We start from the raw sequence: 20,857 nt of genomic DNA on the forward strand, positions 1-20,857 counted from the left end.
GTAAATGAGGTTGAATGTGTAGTTTTAAAAGAGTGTCTCTCTCCCTTTCCCTCTCCCTCCCTTCCTCCATCTCTCTCTTTCTCTCTTTTTAATTAATTTAATTTATTTGTCTTCTATGCCGCCCAATCCCCTGGTAATAGGAGTGGCTTATAACAATAAAAAACAATACAATAATAAAGAATTTGAAACAACAATAATAAATAAAACCCCATAACCCTAAGCCCTATGACAATCATTAAGTGTTGTACCACATGATTCTTGACAAATGTATATTTTATGTACGTTGAGAGCATATGCACCAAGACAAATTCCTTGTGTATCCAATCACACTTGGCCAATAAAAATTCTATTCTATTCTATTCTATAACCCTAACAACCCATTAAAAACCCCAATCAATCTAACAACATACATACCAAACAAACATAATTTGGGCACATCTAATATTATCTTCACAGCCCCCAGGCCTGTCGACAAAGCCAGGTTTTAACAGCTTTTCAAAAAGCCAGTGGAGTAGGAGCAGTGCGAACATCAGGGGGAAGTTGGTTCCATTAAAGCCGGGGCAGCAACAGAAAAGGCTCTCCCCTGCAGTTCTGCCAATCTACACTGTTTAGTCAACAGGACCTGGAAGAGGCTGATCCTGTGCAATCTAATGGGCCTCTGGGAGGTATGTATATTTTTCCTGTGCCTCTGTTTAGTATGTATGAACATGTATGGCATATATACATAGGATTAAGTAGTATATTTTAGATGTTCAGTAGTAGTAAATAGACAGGGAAACTGTATCTTGTTGAGGCCTTTGAGGTGAGGAGAGGCCAGGCAATCTAGCCCTAACCCTTGATGTGAGTGATGTCAAGTTGGCCAAACACACCCCAGTCACATGACCACCCAGCCACATGACCACCCAGCAATGGTAGTTCTCCAAGATTGTTTCAATTTAGTTTTTGAACATTTCTGAACAACAAAGAGCTGTGGTGGCGCTGTGGTTAGAATGCAGTACTGCTGACTATTTCTGCTGACTGTTGGTTGAGTGTAATTTGGCAGTTCAAATCTCACTACGCTCAAGGTTGACTCAGACTTCCATTCTTCCAAGGTGGGTAAAATGAGGACCCAGATTGTTGGGGGCAATGTGCTGAATCTATAAACTGTTTAGGCGGGACTGTAAAGCACTGTGAAGTCATATATAAGTGCTATTTTGTTACCAGACCAGGTAACATCAGAAGCAGAATTTTCTTATCCTATTCTCTTTGGCTTATAAATGTCTTTTGTGCCAATTGGTTGTTTGAATCATTGCTTGTTTGAAGCTATATTTAATTTCTGAGTAACTGATTGGTTCTCTTGTTGATTGGTTGTTCAAATGGTTTGGCTTATTACATATTCACATACTTCATCTCGATCAATATGCTTGGATGGATTTGGTTGACAAGAATGATGTTATGAAATGTTTGGGATAGACATTGTGGAGGAAAATGTCATAATATGATTTTGTCATCCAAACCTCAATAAAATACACAACCAACCACAACACAAAGACAAGCTCTGAGATATATCAAAGGAACATCCAGATTGGCTGCCAGAATACTGTAACTTCTAGGAAATATGATAGCTCACAAATCCACAATTACATTCAGAAAAGATCTATCTAAAGTCAAAGACAAAATAGAGAAGGAAAACAACAGTAATTTAGAATACAAAAGAATTGCAATTTTGCTGGGACAAACAGGAAGGGAATTAAAAGCAAGGATTCATGCACCCAAATAGCACTTTTTGTAGAGTATAGTTCATATTCTTACTTCTTGTGTTGTAGATGGATTGAAATGGGATGAATGAATGGAATATACCCAGTATATATAGATAAAACTAAATAGGATGGGCTGCTAGAAGAGATCTCAGATATGCATGAGGTTTATGGATTAGAATGAAACAACCACACACAACGAGAAAACTCCCCATAAAGTTAAGTTTATTCAGCAAAGCAGAGCAAAATCATAATGTTAGCAATAAGTATAAGGTAAACAAGAAATATCATCAAAAAAGCACAACAAAGAATGTTCTTTCTGTGCCAGCTCAGGAAGCTCAAATTGCCCAAGGAGCTGCTGATACAGTTCTACAGAGGAATCATTGAGTCTGTCATCTGCACCTCTATAAGTGTGTGGTTTGGTGCTGCAACCCAACAGGATCGACAGAGACTTCAGAGGATAATCAGAACTGCAGAAAAAACGATTGCTGCCAACCTGCTTCCATTGGGGACCTGTACACTGCAGGAGTCAAAAAGAGGGCGGGGAAAATATTTACTGACCCCTCACATCCTGGACACAAATTGTTTCCACTCCTACCCTCAAAACAGCACTACAGAGCACTGCACACCAAGACAACTAGACACAAGAACAGCTTTTTTCCGAACACCATCACTCTACTAAACAAATAATTCCCTCAACACTGTCAGACTTTCTACTAAATCTGCACTTCTATTCTACTAGTTTTTCTCATCATTTCTTTCACCCATTTCCTCCCATGTTGACTGTATGACTGTAACTTGTTGCTTATATCCTAAGATTTTTATTAATATTGCTTCTTCGTTGCTTATTTGACCCCTATGACAATCATTAAGTGTTGTACCACATGATTCTTGACAAATGTATATTTTATTTTATGTACGCTGAGAGCATATGCACCAAGACAAATTCCTTGTGTGTCCAATCACACTTGGCCAATAAAAATTCTATTCTATTCTATTCTATCCACAGATAAAGGGAAAGGAAGAAGTCAAGGTATCAGGCTAAACACCAGAGGACTGAGACTTCTATTCCATTTTAGGAATGTATCCAGCTGTATACCTTGTATGCCTGTATCCAGTCCCTTTCTCTCAGACCTTGAAAGGAGGTAATGACAAACCTCTTCCAAAAAAAATGTTGCCAAAAAAAATATAGGAACTTAACCAAGCAGTTGCCAGGACTTGAGGCTGCCTGAAAGAAGCAGAGTATCAATGTTTATGATAAATGACAATTTTAGGAGGGAAATGTTAAAAATAGGATTATTTTGTAAACTCTGAATGTTTAGCTAGCCGTATTATGGATTAATCAATCAATCCGAAAATATGTGGAAGGGAACTTGGAGGTGTTCTAGTGCCCTAGCTGCTGTGGCTAGAGGTGGAGCTCTTGCTTCACAAACAAGAGGTTGTGAGTTCAATCCTAAGTAAAGGCAGATGTAGGGTCTCCTGATTCTGCAGGTATTGAACTAGATGACCAATAAGGTTCCTTCCAACTCTGTTAATTTGATATAGGCCAACCTCCTGTTCAAGCAGGAGTCTTCTTAAAGCATTAGAGGAACTAACATTAGAGGGAAGCTGTTTCATATAGGAAAACAGTATGAAAAATAAAACACATGTAAACCTCCTCTGCATTTCAGTTGTTATCCCCAATTGCATTACACTGTGATACTGACTTTATTTAACAAAAAGAATTGTCAGTGTGTAGAATGCTACAGTTGCCAAATATCCTTATTTAGCATCTGTAAAATATATTAACAATAATTAGAAGTGCAGGACATTGGATAAGCTTGCCTCCATCCCAACCATCCCTTTCTACCATATTTTCATGTAAAAAAAAATGCAGTGAATAGAATATAAACAACATTTAAAAATTGTCACAATCACCACAGTTTAGAAAGGACAGATTTTATATTCTTATTTCTCATGCTATAGATGATTGGATTGAACAGGGATGGAAGGAGGGCATACAGAACAGTCAATCCAAAATCTAAATAAGATGGAGTATTAGAAGTAGGTCTCAGATTGGCAATGCATCCACTTGATATTAACATAGACACTACTGTAAGATGGGGAATGCAAGTGGATAAAGCTTTTTGCCTGCCATTTTTAGAAGGGATTCTTAACACTGTCTTGAAGATCACTGCATAAGATACAACTATAAAAGTAAAACAACCTACTGCAGTAATGACACCGGCCACAAGAATTCCAACCTCAGTTAGATTTATGCCAGAACAGGATAGTTTTAGCAAATGTGGCAGTTCACAAAAGAATTGGTTGACAACATTAGAACAAAAAGGGATGGAAAAGGTGCTGGTGGCATTCAACATTCCCCAGAAGAGACCTGTAACCCACACCAAAATTATTATTTCAGTACAGTATTTCCAATTCATCACCATTTCATAGTGCAATGGATGGCAAATGGCAACATACCGATCATATGCCATAACTGTCAGGAGGGATAAATCAGAACCTTCAAAGCAGAGAAAGAAAAAGTATTGAGTAACACAACCAAAGTAAGAGATGTGTCTAGTGTCCATGAGAGAATTTATCATGGATTTGGGCACAATGACTGAAACAATGCCCAAGTCCTGCAGAGCTAAATTCATGAGAAATAAATACATGGGGCTGTGTAGTCGATGGTCTAAAGCAATTGCAGAGATGATTAGAAGGTTTGTTGTTACAGTTGCCAGATATAACACAAAGAAGAAAAAGAAATGCAAAAGCTGCAGATGCCGATTTTTTGAGAATTCCAGAAGCAGAAAGTGAGGCACTGTCGTTTGGTTCTCCATGTTTTATTTATGACCAAGTCAGCATAACTGCAAGGAAAGAAGGGAGAAAATTCAGTTAGATGAATTTTGGAGGTGGCATTGTGATATGTGATGGCAAAAAAATACATCAAGAAATGTAAAGCATGGACCGAATGAACCGGGGAGTGGGGGAAGTTAGATCATGTAAAGACAGAGTTATAGGATGGGGATATTAGAGCACACACTTGTCATTTATTAACATCCATACTAAAGAATCAACTATCAACCACACAATTCTACAGGAGAATTCCAATGTATGATGCTTTGTGCTTCTAGTTAAAGGGGAATGTAAATCTACCCAATAAATATAAAAACATTTTACTATATCTCTGACTGGGAAATCTTGAGAACACATATTTTCTTTTTGTATAATATCTCTGTGTGTGTTTATGTAAGTGATGGCAATACTTTTATTTCAATTTCTATACAGATATTAGGCTAAAATAATAGCATAAAAACCTTTTAAACTAATATATAAATAGAAGATAACTTATCTGCACTCCTACAGAATTGTGGTAGGGTTGAAAATTGGACAATCCTATGTATGGTGCTTTGTGCTTCCAGAAGAAATGGATTAGCCAATAAATATAAAAATAATTAGCTCTGTCTGCTATTTGGAAATATGGAGAGCAAATATTTTTACTTTTATAATTTCTCTATATGTACAGTGATACCTTGTCTTACGAACCCCTCATCATACAAACTTTTTGAGATACGAACCTGGGGTTTAAGATTTTTTTGCCTCTTCTTCCAAACTATTTTCACCTTATGAACCCACCGCTGCCGCTGGGATGCTCCACCTCCGGACTTCCGTTTCCAGGCAAAGGCTCCCCTCATTGGGAAACCTCACCTCCGGGCCTTCCGTTGCCAGTAAAGCACCCATTTTTGCGATGCTGGGATTCCCCTGCTGGGATTACTGTGGTAAATCCACAGTAACTGAATTTAAACATGCCTGGGATAAACATATATCCATTGTACGATAAAATACAGGAAATAGTATAAGGGCAGACTAGATGGACCATGAGGTCTTTTTCTGCCATCAGTCTTCTATGTTTCTATGTTTCTATGATTCCTCTGCAGTATCGCAAAAACACGGAAGTCTGGAGGTGGGGCGTTTCGGCTTGCAAAAGTGGTGAATTTTGGGCTTGCATGCATTAATCGCTTTTCCATTGATTCCTATGGGAAACATTGTTTCATCTTATGAACTTTTCATCTTACGAACCTCGTCAATTAAGTCCATAAGACAACATATCACTGTATTTATGTAAGTGGATTGGCAATGGTTGTTTTTTTCAATTTTCCTACCAGATATTATGCTAAAATATTAGCATAAAATCATAAGCTAATGAAAATTCAGTTTGAAAAGGCAATATCCCATCCAATAGAAACCAATATTTGTAATAGAGTTTAGAAAGAAAATCTCAGCATTTTTTTCAACAATGTCAAATGCTATGCAAGTACATTTTTAACAATATTATTTAACTTAAAACAGAGAAATAAAAAGAGGTTTTTTCATATACAGATATATTATCAGACAATTTTGCTTTTGCTAATTCACCTATTAGTGATCAGTTCATGCATGATGATTTGGTCCAAATTTCTGTAAATTCTGTAAATTGTTTTTAAATGTTTATAATTATGTGGAAAAGGTACCGATGTTAAATATGTAGTTAATTCAATATTTAAAGCCTACACAAAATTCTTTTCAAATGGAATTCTATATCTTTAGATATACTGAGTTTCAATTTCTGAAAAACAGACCATAAATTAACCTTTGTTCTCTTCCTGCAAATCGTTTAACTTCTTATTAAACATTATATCAGAAAACTACAGTATCTTATAAAATTATTAACTTAAATTCTCCTCCAGCAGAAAGTTGTAAAACCAACCCTGAAATATAACACATAAGATATATTGTAATAACAATTTGCACCAGAAAAGATGGAAATACCCTTTTTTCTTAAACATTCAAAATAACTAAAAAATTGTCTCTATATAGATGGTATATTCCATGCTTTTAAGAGTTAGATATCTTACCACTAAGTAAATGCTCTCTCGTTATCTGCAGTTGTAGAGATTTCTGTTTTGATTTATATTAGTCTTTCTTTTGTTTCCCTCAAGAGATTTGTACACAAAAATAAAACTGAGTTATATGTGCTTATTAGCAGAATTGGTCATTAAGAATACCATAGCTATATCTCATGATCCTTGACAAATGTATATTTTCTTTTATGTATATTGAGAGCATATGCACCAAAGAAAAATTTGTTGTGTATCCAATCACACTTGGCCAATAGAGAATTCTATTCTATTCTATTCTAATTATTACTATTCTCTGAACTGGCCACTATCAACTTGCCCAAACCAGGTGAACCAGGAGTATTTCACCCATGGTTTTATTGTTGTTTATAGAAAAATTAGATATTGGAAATATGGTAGAACATTGCATGATATTTAAGATATAAAAATTCTATTCTATTCTATTCTATTCTTTGCTGATAATTGATAGTTGCAAAATTGATCTCGCCTTCCCACTTGACCACTTCACCAGAAGAACATCAAGAAGCAATTTTCAGTATTTTTCAGCATCCTTTATCATATTTCAATATCTTTTAAATATCTCTAAATTGGTAGGATTACTAACTGTCTCTATGCAATTCAGGCAATTCAGTAGCTTTGGTTGGTTGAACAAATAAAAGTCATAACTGGAAAATGCAGAACATCCTACTGGAAGGACACTGCATGTAATAAAAAGTACAATATTTTTATTCTCTTCTAAGTTAATAGAAAGGAAAGCTACGGTATTATAATATGTAGGCAATGACAATGGTGGGTTCTTACTTACCTTGCCACCAATTCACTTCATCTCATGCCATGCCAAAAACCAATGTTTTGCACATCTTCATGAGCAAAAAATAACTCCCTCCCCCCAATGTCCATACTGCTCCCACCTTATTGACTTTCCGTAAGGCCACAAAGACCTGGCTTTGCTGACAGGCCTGGGGGCCATGTACCAATAACAACTATGGCCAAATTGGATGAATGTTTAGTATGCATGTTGGGTTAGTTTATCATGTTTATTAGTTTTTTTAATTAATGGTTTTATAACTTAGTTTTATATTTGACTTCTTTTTATTGTTTTGTATTTTATAGAAACATAGAAACATAGAAGACTGATGGCAGAAAAAGACCTCATGGTCCATCTAGTCTGCCCTTATACTATTTCTTGTATATTATCTTAGGATGGATATATGTTTATCCCAGGCATGTTTAAATTTAGTTACTGTGGATTTACCAACCACGTCTGCTGGAAGTTTGTTCCAAGGATCTACTACTCTTTCAGTAAAATAATATTCTCTCATGTTGCTTTTAATCTTTCCCCCAACTAACTTCAGATTGTGTCCCCTTGTTCTTGTGTTCACTTTCCTATTAAAAATACTTCCTTCCTGAACCTTATCTAACCCTAAAATTGTTTGATCATGTCCCCCTCTTTTCCTTCTGTCCTCCAGACTATACAGATTGAGTTCATTAAGTCTTTCCTGATAGGTTTTATGCTTCAGACCCTCCACTATTCTTGTAGCCCGTCTTTGGACCCATTCAATTTTGTCAATATCTTTTTGTAGGTAAGGTCTCCTGAACGGAACACAGTATTCCAAATGTGGTCTCACCAGCACTCTATACAGCAGGATAAAAATCTCCCTCTTACTGCTTGTTATACCTCTGACTATGCAGCCAAGCATCCTACTTGCTTTCCCTACCGCCTGACCGCACTGTTCACCCATTTTGAGGCTGTCAGAAATCACTACCCCTAAATCCTTCTCTTCTGAAGTTTTTGCTAACACAGAACTGCCAATACAATACTCAGATTGAGGATTCCTTTTCCCCAAGTGCATTATTTTACATTTGGAAACATTAAACTGCAGTTTCCATTGCTTTGACCATTTATCTAGTAAAGCTAAATCATTTACCACATTACAGACGCCTCCAGGAATATTAACCCTATTGCATACTTTAGTGTCATCGGCAAATAGGCAAACCTTCCCTACCAAATTTTCCCTATGTCACTCACAAACATATTAAAAAGAATAGGACCCAGAACAGACCCTTGTGGCACACCACTTGTAACCTGTCTCTGCTCAGAGTTAACAATAACTAATAATAATAACTAACTAATAATTAACAATAACAACAACTCTTCAGCCAGCTGCAAATCCACTGAACTATCCAGGGATTAAGTCCAATCTTCACTAATTTATCCATCAGCTCTTTATGTGGAACCATATCAAAGGCTTTGCTGAAGTCCAGATAGGCAATATCCATGGCACCACCTTCATCCAACACCTTTGTGACATAGTCAAAGAAATCAATGAGATTAGTCTGACATGATTTTCTTTCAGTAAAGCCATGCTGATTTGGGTCCAATACATTATTTTTTTAGGTGCTGATTTATCCTCTTTTTGAGTAGAGTCTCCATCATTTTAACTACAACTTATGTCAAGCTAACTGGCCTGTAGTTACCAGCTTCTTCTCTACTCCCCTTCTTGTGGATAGGCACAACACTGGCCTTTCTCCAATCCTCAGGAACATCTCTTGTTAACAGGGATTGGTTAAATAAATCAGTCAGGGGGGCAGCAATGACAAATCTGAGTTCTGGGGTGGATGCCATCTGGATCCATTGCCTTATTTATCTTTAATTGTTCAAATTCTTCCAAGACATCAGCTTCTAAGATCACTGGAACTGAATCCGTACAGCTGGAAGCCATGCTATATCAACCTCATTTTGTAAAATTTGGTACGGACCCGAATTGTGTGGGTTTGGTTTGCCCGTCACTAGTTGGTAGGTATAATTGGGGTTCTTTGCCCTGATATGTATAACTTTACATTTGTTTAGATTAAAATGCATTTGCCACTTTGTTGCCCACTCACTCAATTTTGAGAGATCCTTCTGGAGCTCCTGACAATCAATTTCACTTTACCCAAAACAATTTAGTATTGTCAGCAAACTATGCAACCTCACTATTTACTTCTACATCCACATCATTAATGAATAAATTAAAAAGTAAAGGTCCCAAAGCTGAACCTGGGGTACACCACTTCTCACTTTTTTCTATCCAGAGAATTGTCCATTGATTGCCACCCTTTGCTTCCTACAATTTAGCCAGTTACCAACCCAGGACAAGACCTGTCCTGTAATTCCATGGCTGAGGAGCTTTTTTAGGAGCCTTTGGTGAGGGACTTTGTCAAAAGCCTTTTGAAAGTCAATATATACAATATCAACTGGGTCCCCTTTATCTATGTGTTTATTTACACCCTCAAAGAATTCTAACAAGTTAGTAAGACATGATTTGCATTTGCAGAAACCATGTTGATTTTCTTTCAGCAAAGACTGTTTTTCTATGTGCCCAGTAATTTAATCTTTAATAATGATTTCCATCACTTTACCTGGAACTGAGGTTAAACTGACTGGTCTACAATTTTCTGGATCATCTCGGGATCCTTTCTTGATGATCGGGGTTATATTTCCTCCCTCCAATCCTCAGGCACAGTGCCTGATCTTAGAGAAAGATTATATATTTTAGTTAGAAGTTCAGCAATTTCAAACTTAAGTTCATTGAGAACTCTAGGGTGGATGCCATCTGGACCTGGTGATTTGTTGACATTTATTTATTTATCTATCTATCTATCTATCTATCTATCTATCTATCTATCTATCTATCTATCTATTTGTTTGTATGTATGCCACCCCTATCCCTAGACTTGGGGCGGCTAACAACAATAGTGAAACAACATATAACAAATCTAATATTTAAAATAATTTTTAAAACCCTAATTTAAAAACCAAACATACACACAAACATACCATGCATAAATTGCATAGGCCTAGGGGGAAGAAAATATCTCAGTTCCCCCATGCCTGGCGACAGAGGTGGGTTTTAAGGAGCTTACGAAAGGCAAGGAGGGTGGGGGCAATTCTGATCTCTGGGGGGAGTTGGTTCCAGAGGGTTGGGGCGACCACAGAGAAGGCTCTTCCCCTGGGTCCCGCCAAACGACATTGTTTAGTTGACGGGACCCGGAAAAGGCCAACTCTGTGGGACTTAACTGGTCGCTGGGATTCGTGCAGCAGAAGGCGGTCCCGGAGATATTTAGTTTAGAAAGGCATGCAAGAACATTTTCCCTGTTTATTTATATCTGGTTTAATTCTTTTAATTCCCTCCCTGAGAAAACTAATTCAGTGGCAGGAAAATGCTCTCTATCCTTGTCAGTGAAAACAGAGGCAAAGAATTTGTTTAGCCTCTCAGCAATCTCCTTGTCTTTTCTGATTATTCCCTTCTGACCATTGTCATCGAGTGGCCCAACTGTTTTTCTGGTTGCGTTCCTGCTTCTGATGTACTTACAAAGGTTTTTAGAAGAACAAGAGGAAAAAGAAAAAAGTATAGGGAAAACAGTATTAAAAGAAGAAAGATAATTCAGATTTATGTTAAAGCTATCCACAAGCAGTAATCAATGATCAATAAAGAGTACTTAATCAATAAAGAGTACTTAGACCCCAAGCACAACTTAGAGAAGTTCCTTGTTGTTGTTGTTGTTGTTGTTGTTGTTTTCTCTTCCCTTCTGTTATATACAAGTCACTGGGAAAGAGCCACAAAGACCAAATAGATCAATAAATCAGGGATTCTAAGTCAATAAGTCAAAGCTGCATCAGTCAATCTTTTATCTTTCTCTAGTCCGTTCTAAGAAATTAAGTTAAATAGAGAAGGGTCCTCTGGTTTTTCTGCTATGTCACTAATTCAATCCACTGTGTTTAATCTGACTGAATTACTTCTGCCCACCATCTACACATGCGAAGACTCACTTATCTGTTGCCATCAGATGTTTATTCCAACTCTGTCACTGTGTCCTTTCGATCTGAGTACAGTGGAGTTTCAGCTCGATACAATAATCACCTTAGAAACAATAGTATCCACTTATTCTGCCTGTTTCCATTAGTTCTCTGCTGCCATCAGCCACCAATGCAGCTGCTGTTTCTCCAATGATCTGGCACAATCACTTACTCTCAGCCAAAGTGCAACAGCAGGGTTCACCATTGATCGGTCCCAAATTAATATTTCTACTATAACAGTCCCAATCTGTCTCAATCACCTTCTCCTTACTTCCTTTGATAAAGTCAGATCACCACATCTCCAGATCAGCAAAAAAGCTGATTTCTTAGCAATTTAAGGATTTCCCCCACTATCTGGTGGGTCTGCTGACCTCCCTTGGGTGCCCTGGGGTGTCCCTTTACAAATCACTGGCTCTACAGGTCAACGATTACCCTAGAGCCACAAAAAAAGCCACAAAAAGCGAAAGCAGGCCCAGAGAAACCAAAGGCTGCCCAGGACCAGTTTGGTGTCAAAACCGGGAGTCCATTAAATTAAAATAGATAAACAAATAAAAAGAATAAAAATAGAAACAACAACATGAAGAACCAGAAATCAGGAAGATAACAATAAAAACAACAGCAACATGAAGAACCAGAAAAAATGATAGAATGCATCCAATTTAGAAATCTTAACTCTAGGTTGCATACCAACGAAAGTCAACTGGATAGTCAACATAGATGTTCCCTTTCCTTTAAAAAAAAATGAAATAGTGGCACAGACTCTTACACACACCTAAGCATATCTGGAATAAACTGAGCTTTAAATTTCAAACAGTGACAACATAAATGAGGAAAAACTATTTATGTGCTACCTAAAAGATGATCTTTTCTAACACACTATTTGTAAGTGTGAATTATTCATTTGTCCATTTATCTTTCCCTTTCTTCTCTCCATCCTTTCCCCTTTTCCTTTCTTTCTTTTCTTCTTTGTTGCATATTGTATATTGTAGTGTTTTTAAATGTATATATTCAGCCTCATATTTAGTATCTTTAACTAAAGGTGGTTTTTTTTGCAAGGATTACAAAATAAATCTAAAACCTTGTCCAGGCAGTTGCCAGGAGGTGAAGTTTACTGAAATACACAAATGATCAAAGTTTGTGAGAAAATGACTGTTTCAGTTGGGGTTATAGGAACCCATGTTCTTTGGGAAAAGTTGAAACTTTAACTATTTTTATTATGGGCCAGGATTACATGATATTTTTTACATGAAATCATAGGGAAAAATAGGCAGCAGCATTTAAATCTCCTCCAGATTTCCATAATTTTCCTCATTCACATTAAACCCTGACCTTCACTTCACTAAACATCAGGAATTGTCAGCCTGTGGAATTCCAGAGCTATCAAACATTCATATTTAGTATCCATAAAATGCTTTGGCAATAATAAAGGATGCAATACAGGGAGTTCTATTCTATTCTATTCTATTCTATTCTATTCTGTTCCATTCCATTCCGTTCCCAGAGGGATTTCAGACAGCATTTGGGGTTTTGCCGGATTTCCTTGTACACAGTTTGGCAGAGTCTCTTGCTGCAGCCTGGAATACGGTTGCGGCAGAGGCTCTAGACCGAATCGCACCTTTGCGACTTCTCTGTGGCAGTAGATCCAGGAGATCTTCTTGGTTTACTGAGGAAGTCTAGGGGATGAAATGCAAGAAGAGGTGTCTAGAGAAGCATTGGATGAGAAGTAAATCCAAATCTGACCGAACACTTCTTCAGGGGGGATGCATTTCCTGGCTCCCTACAAGGAGGCACTTGTGCATCCCCCCCGAAGAAGCTTTCCCTGGATCCAGCTGTATTAAACAACTATTGTCCTGTCTCCAATCTTCCCTTTATGGAGAAGGTTGTTGAGAAGGAGATGTTGCTCCAGCTCCAGTGGTCCTTGAATGAAGCCAATTATCTAAGCCCTCAACAGTCTTGATTCACGTCAGGCTACAGCATGGAAACTGCTGTGGTCATGCTGATGGATGATCTCTGGGGGTCCGGGATGGGGATTTATCCCCTATCCTGGTGTTCCTTGACCTTTCAGTAGCTTTTGATACCATCAACTGTGGTATCCTTCTGTGCCAACTGGAGGGGTTAGGAGTGGGAGGCACCATCCTAGGGTGGATCTCCTCCTACTTCTCCAGTCAGTTGCATCAGTGTTAGGGAGAGGTCAGAGGTAGACTCCAAGTCCTTCCCTTGTAGGGTTGGTCCTCTCCCCCTGATGTTTAATATTTACATGAAACTGCTGGGTGAGATCTTCCAAGGGCATGGGGTGAGTTGTCATCAATTGCTGATGACACCCAGTTATATATCTCCACTCAGTGTCTACTTGGTGAAGCAGTAGAAGTGATGTGCCAGTGTCTGGATGCTGCTAGGGTCTGGATGGGTGCTAACAGGCTCAAACTCAATCCTGACAAGATGGAGTGGCTGTGGGTTTTACCTCCCAAGGACATGTCCACCTCTCCATCTATTGCCCTGGGGGTGGAATCTCTGACCTCCTCGTTGTCATTGTCTTATATAGTTCTGGTTTACCCTTTGACATATTACACATTTATTTACCACCTGTTGTGTTGTGGTATATATTTTTATCCCGGCAATATTTTTTGATACTGTGTCTATCAATCCTTGAGTTCCACAATGACTCCCCTCATGTAATCTTTCCACTATTCTCTTAAGATAAAGTTGGTTCAATACTTGTCTTCTACCAGGGAAGAATCATTTCCCATCCTTCCCCTCCTGTCCTCCTATATGCTTTAATTTTTCCTGTTCAGCTTCACTAAATAGCAGAACTCCTTCAGGATCTAATACGTGAGGAATCAGAACAAACACTCCTTCCTCCTCTCCCTGGCCCACTGCTTGAGCCTCTATATCTGCTAATCTGTTTCCTTTTTTATCTTCTTCTTCCTCCTTTTGATGTGCTCACATATGAATTATAGCAATTTCTTGTGGCTCTTTTAAGGCTTCCAAAACTTAATTTATTAATTCAAAATGTATTACATTTTTCCCTTGACTTGTCACATATCACCTTTCCTTCCATATTTCCCCAAAAGTGCGTACAACTCTAAAAGCATATTTTGAATCAATATACAGTGGTACCTCTACTTATGAACGCCTCTACTGATGAACTTTTTGAGATAAGAACCGGGTGTTTAAGGTTTTTTTTACCTCTTCTTATGAATAATTTTTCACTTATGAACCCGAGCTGACACTACTGGGATGCTCCAACTCCTGACTTTTATTGCTGGCCGAGGTGTCTGTCATTCTGCTGCAGGGATTTCCCTTTGCTTCCTCCCTTTGCGGGCACCACTGGGATGCTCCGTCTCCAGACTTCCGTTGCTGGCTGAAGCACCTGTCATTCTGCTGCAAGGGTCCCCCTTTGCTTCCCCATGCTTGCCAGTGCTGTTCTGCCTCTGGACTTCCATTGCTGGCCAAAGCACCAGTCTTTCTGCTGCAGGGATCCTCCTTTGCTTCCCCCAGCGGAGGTGCACCTGAAGACGCTCCTCCCTGGACAGCCAACAGGATGGAATCCTGGAAGAGCCCACAAGTTGTGTGCTGAAATTTGATGAAAAAGTTCACACAAGCCATTTGGACAAGAAAACAGAAGTGTTTATTCTCTCTGGGTATACCAAACACGATTTGCAAAGCATGGTACTCTTCCACTTAGAAGAGACACCAGATAGAAGCAAAAAAGCAGGTTAATACCTATCACATAGATACACACAATTCCTGCATAAATATAGCCTACATCATGTTTCCTTTCTCCTAAAGATGAATAGTACCTTATATGATTTATCATATGCCCTAAACAGATACAAGTTGGGTAAACAGTACCTTCTACAAGAGCAGCCGATTCTTGTCTTCTTAAAACAAAACCTAAACAGCAGACACTTACCTTCCTAAACCAAAACTTAGACTATTTCATACATAATGGGTTTTCCCTTCATGCAGGATTATTAGGAAGTATAGTGGCAATGCGGAAGACCATTATATTTTGAGAAATTCAGCCATATGTTTTGATTTCTCCTTCATATTTAAAAAAGACTAAAAGTTTATAGCCCATTCTGAGCTAACCTATTTGCTTTTTACTATTGCATGCTGAATAAAGTTCTCTTCCCACCCGCATGTGTCTGCATAGGGTGTAAATCTTGCCTTAGTTGTGTAGCTTTTCTCATCTGAGAATTTCTCAGACTTTCAATTCTCATCCCAGATTTATGTGCTACCTGGTCAAGGTAGGGTTTGTAATCTCATGACCATAGAATGAAAAACATGAAGTCATCATGCCAGATTTTAATAAAAACCCTAGTACTGGCCTTTAAGGTGGGAGCCTCTGCAGAGAGCCAACTGTTGGGTAATGCAGAAATTAGCCATGTTTTATGCATGGTTTTTTTTGGAAAAGAAGGTAAATATATGTATCCCAAGATAATGTTGCCTAATCAAATTTGAGTTGATCATCAGGAGCAATGTTTTATTCTTCCAAGCATTTGGGCTTGTGCTGAAGCCCATTGCCTGGGAACTTCTCTGTCTAGAATATGTGCATTCAGCTGTTGTAGGCATTGCATTTATATGATTCTTGGTAGTGTGTAGCCTTAAGTTGTTAACCAGGGTCTTGATAGTTAACCAAGGAATCAAGGTGGCACAAACAAAAAACCAACTAACAACTTAATAGTGAGGCATCAACATTCTAGGTAACAATTAAAAGCTACACAAAACCAGGAATCCTATGAATATAATGCATTGAACAGCCCATTGTAACATTTCTGGAGAGAGAGTAAAGTTCCCTGAGGATGAGCTCCAGCATGAGCCCAATTCTAGTAGAATAAACCTTTGGTGCTGTTAACCAACTCAGATTGGATTCCGTATGCTTTTTATTTCATACTATTAAATCAGTTTTCATGGATTAATAATGAAAGTTAATATCATCTCTTTATTAATCTCTTTATTCACTATAGTTCCATATCCAAAAGAAAAATTGTTTGGGCACCTTGACCTTTGGCAAAAGATGAAAAGGAAATAAAGAGCTGTGAAGGAATTTGAAGAATGATTTGATAACACAAACAAAGTAAGACAGATTTCATTTATCTGTGAAAAAAATTTATCTGTGAAAAAAATCAAATTGTCAGAAAGAAATTCATAGGGTTGTACAATTAATTATCCAAAGTTACTGCAGAAATGATGATAAGATTTATTATTGCAATTGCAAGAAATAGTACAAAACCAACATGTTGAGTTTTGAGAACATAAAACACTATGTTCATGTTTGCATGTTTCACTGATAACAAAGATGAATGGTGCACCTAAAAATATAGAAGTGGGCAATAAAATTAAATATGTTGTGGGAAGCTACAACTTGATCTTAGAAAGAAAAAGAAAGGGACAGGAGGAGGAGGAAAACAGAGATATGTTATAGTTTGCATTTTGGTACTTGTATGTATATTGAGGAAACATTGCAACCAAACACCAACTCTTTTTTCCTCGTCTCTCACAATCTTACTTTTTGCTATAGTTGCAAAAATGTTTGTCTAGTACTCAGAATATCCTTTTCAGAAATGTCTACAATCAAATGTGGTCAAACTCCTAACAATTACATAGTGAGATTTCCATGACATTACCAGATTTATTCAGAAGTCTATAATCCAATATCTCATCTAATATTCTTCAAATAAAGGAATGATATTTTTTTCTTTTTTTGGACAATAATGCCATCACATACAAACATGAATGCATAAAATAACCTAGTACAGAAGTAACAATGCTAATTACTTTTCTGTTAAAACTTCTTTCTTAAAATAATGGTGATTTGGAAGTTATTAGTTGCATAACACAATCAGCTAAGTATTATTGTTTCATTATTTGAATCTTTGTATTCAAGTATGATTTGAATGATAGTATGCTATTGAACATTAATAGGCTAGTTATAATTAACTAATAACTTAGTTAATTATTAACTAAATAATTAATTATTTAGTTAATATCTTTTATAATTGTGATTTATGACTTAGCTTACTTTGACAATCCAGCAAATTGTGGTTTATTGCACAATAAAACCATTAATCATCATTTAGTTTGAAATATGGCAGTATCTCTGTTAATAAAATATCCCAAGCAGTTTCTTTGGTTAAGTTTTTCAAGAATTAAATAACCCAGCAAAGGCATGAGGAAAAATCTTAATTAACAGATTTTCAGAAATCTAATATTTGCTTATTTTTATCCTTCATGGAATTCTGGCTTCATTAATCAAGTGAAGGGCCCATATGGTATCTCCAGATGGAACTAGACATAGAAAGATTCTGAAAGAGGTATGGGTTCATTTCTTTTTGCTACAAAACGTGGGATTAGGAGGTTTATGTATTAGAAACAACATCTACAAAAAGATCTCTAAAGGTTGAAACAGTTTATTGAGCAAAACAGAGGAAAGGGTTAAACTTTAACATCAAAGTGGACAAGAAATATCCCCAATAAGGCAAGAAAATAAGACTGCAAAATTCAATAGATTATAAATATAGGACAATATTTCATATCCCTTTAACTGAAAGCCACTCACTCACTCTCATGAAAGAAATTACCCGTGTTGCTATGTGTTTCAATAAGTATATAGCACTTTCCCAGGTACAATTATACTGTATCCCAAATTATATAGTAGTAAATTATATAGTAAATCTTCCATTTTTATACATTTTTAAAAGTATTGTGAGGACATTTGCAGGGATATCATAAAACTGTAAAGTGATTTTTTAATGTATCAATAGCTTGGATAAAATTTATAATTTCTCCAGCACATTTCAATGAGATATCATCCTTTGTGTAGTAGATCTATCTACCTTCATTTCTCCAAATATTAGATCAAGGAACATGACTTATCTCTTCTAATTTGTTTCAAGTTCTAAGATCTCTGATGTGGGAACATGGGAACTAGTGTCTTGGAATGTGCGTGCGAAAAGCATAGACCTTGAGCATGACACGTATGATGACCCAGTTTCTCTAGCAACATTCTCCTTCCCAGCACTCTTATCTTGCCTTCTTTGCTGCTAGCCTAAGAAAAGTGCAACATTATATATCATGAGGTGGGTTGATGGGGCCCTTCTCTCGCTCTCGCTTTCTTTTTCTCATGAATCAGCACTCTGAAATGTAGCACAAGTTGTGTGATTTTTATTGGTTATATTTTGTACCCTTAAATTTGAATTGGTGTAACAGACCCATGTGAAATGTAGCATCACAGAAGCTTGCATTTCTTTGTTTGCTTTCAATAAAAGGGTCATCCTGGATTTAATCTAGGTTGCTTCACCAAAGAGAAAATCCAGGTTGTCCCACCAAAGAGATCAAGTTTCTTGTCCGAGGTTTTTTCTCTCCATTGGATTTGTGAGTAACCCGCAGTTAGTTGCCAGCTGCGAGCCCCCATACTCTGAAAGCTTTTTTTGGTCTTCTATTGGAATTATAAATTACAGTACTCTAATTTAATTTCTTGCTTGTTTCATTTCTTGTAATTTGAAAAGGTTATGTGAGATAGTACATAAGTGCACCATTGTGCCTACCGTCCCTGTCTTACTGTCCTGTTGTCTCAATTTACCTGCACCTACTTTGAGTTTGTTTTTATGTTCATACCAATACCTGCTATCTTGTAGGTGTTTTGATAAATAAAGAAAAATAAATATATAAATAAATATATTTTCTACCATGCCAGCTATCTCTAGTGTTTTGCCAAAGCACTTCTACAGAAAAGACATAATAGTCTGAGGTAAAGATCTGAAAATTTGTTTTATGTTGAGATATCAGAAACCAGGACTCATGGATTTCAACTGAACCTTAGAAATGTACCCAAGTGAATGATTTTGGGCCCCTCTCTCTCTCTCACTCAGCAAGCCAGGAGGCAGTGATAAACACATTCTGAAAATGTTGTCAAAGCAGAGTTGTCAAACATGCACATTTAGCATCTACAGAATGCATTGACAGTAATTAGAGATGCAAAAAGATTGCTAAGCAACCTATGAAGCTCAAGTATTTTCCAAGTTTAAGAGGTTGGATTTCCTTCATCTCAACTATCTCTTTCTGCTATATTCCTTTACTCAGAAGTAAAAGAAAGGCCAGGAAAATGAAAAACTATGGTGATCAGGATAGATTTTTTTTTTCAGAATCTCCACAATTGAGAGAGGACAAGTTTGATATTCTTATTTCTCATGCTATAGATGATTGGATTGAAGAGAGGTGGAAGAAGGGAATATACAACTGTTGATCCAAAATCCAAGTTAAATGAATTGTTAGAGGGAGGTCTTAGATAGGCAAAGCATACACTTAATACTAATACAGACACCACTATAAAGTGGGGAATGCAAGTGGATAACGCTTTCTGCCTTCCTTGTTTAGAAGGGATTCTCAATACTGCCTTGAAGATCACTGCATAAGATATGAAAATGAAACTAAAACAACCTAGTGCAGCAATGATGTTGGCCACAACAATCCCAACCTCAACTAGATTGAAGCCAGAACAGGATAGTTTTATCAATTGTGGAATTTCACAGAAGAACTGGTTGACAACATTAGAACAAAATAATATTGAAAAAGTGCCAATTGTATGTAAGATTCCACAGAGAAGACCTGCAGTCCACACCAGAATGATTATTTCAGTGCAGGCTTTCCAATTCATCATCATCTCATAGTGCAGTGGATTGCAAATGGCAACATATCGATCATATGCCATGACTGTCAGGAGGGAGACATCAGAGGCTTCGAAGGTCAAAAGGAGAAAGACTTGAGCAGCACATCCAATGTAAGAGATCTGTCTAGTATCCAAGAGACAATTTAACATGAATTTGGGGACAATGACTGAAACAATGCCCAGGTCCTGCAGAGCCAAATTCATGAGAAAGAAGTACATGGGGCTGTGTAGTCGATGGTCTAAAGCAACTGCAAAGATGATGAGAAGATTTGTTGTTAAAGTTGCCAGATATAACACAAAGAAGAAGAAATACAAAAGCTGTGGATGCTGATTTTTTGATAATTCCAGGAGCAGAAAATAAGACATTGTAGTTTCATTATTCATACTTCATTTATGACAAAGCTGGGTTGACTGCAAAGAAACAGAGGAGGGAGATAAAATTGAATACAATTTTGGAAATAGTATTTTGATATGTAATTAGAATATAAAATATAAAGGATGAACAGAAGTTCACAACAAGGTAAACATAGATAAAGAATGGAGATGCTAGAACATGCTTTTGTCAATTTACGTCTGTCTGTGCTAAAGGACCAAGCACGAATTTCATTTTTCCCCTTCTTTCCTCCTTCCAGGTCTATTATTTCATGTAGTGATCAAACGCATTCCTAGGAGAAGATTCACTTTCATCAATGAAAAATTATTGGGGATAATTTGATCAAATGTAATGTCT

At 37.2% G+C, this 20,857-nt stretch overlaps 2 protein-coding genes across 2 annotated transcripts; both read right to left on the bottom strand.

Moving 5' to 3' along the window:
- Positions 1 to 3,649: 3,649 nt before the first annotated feature.
- Positions 3,650 to 4,558, bottom strand: LOC139153028 (olfactory receptor 14A16-like). Its single transcript, XM_070726545.1, has one exon. The coding sequence runs from the start codon at positions 4,556 to 4,558 to the stop codon at positions 3,650 to 3,652; it is 909 nt and encodes a 302-aa protein (XP_070582646.1).
- A 15,041-nt stretch (positions 4,559 to 19,599) lies between these two features.
- On the bottom strand, positions 19,600 to 20,511 carry LOC139153315 (olfactory receptor 14A16-like). The gene has a single exon (XM_070727066.1). The coding sequence runs from the start codon at positions 20,509 to 20,511 to the stop codon at positions 19,600 to 19,602; it is 912 nt and encodes a 303-aa protein (XP_070583167.1).
- Positions 20,512 to 20,857: the final 346 nt, after the last annotated feature.

This window comes from Erythrolamprus reginae, chromosome Z (assembly GCF_031021105.1).
Source record: "Erythrolamprus reginae isolate rEryReg1 chromosome Z, rEryReg1.hap1, whole genome shotgun sequence".
NCBI classification, from domain to species: Eukaryota; Metazoa; Chordata; class Lepidosauria; order Squamata; family Dipsadidae; genus Erythrolamprus; species Erythrolamprus reginae.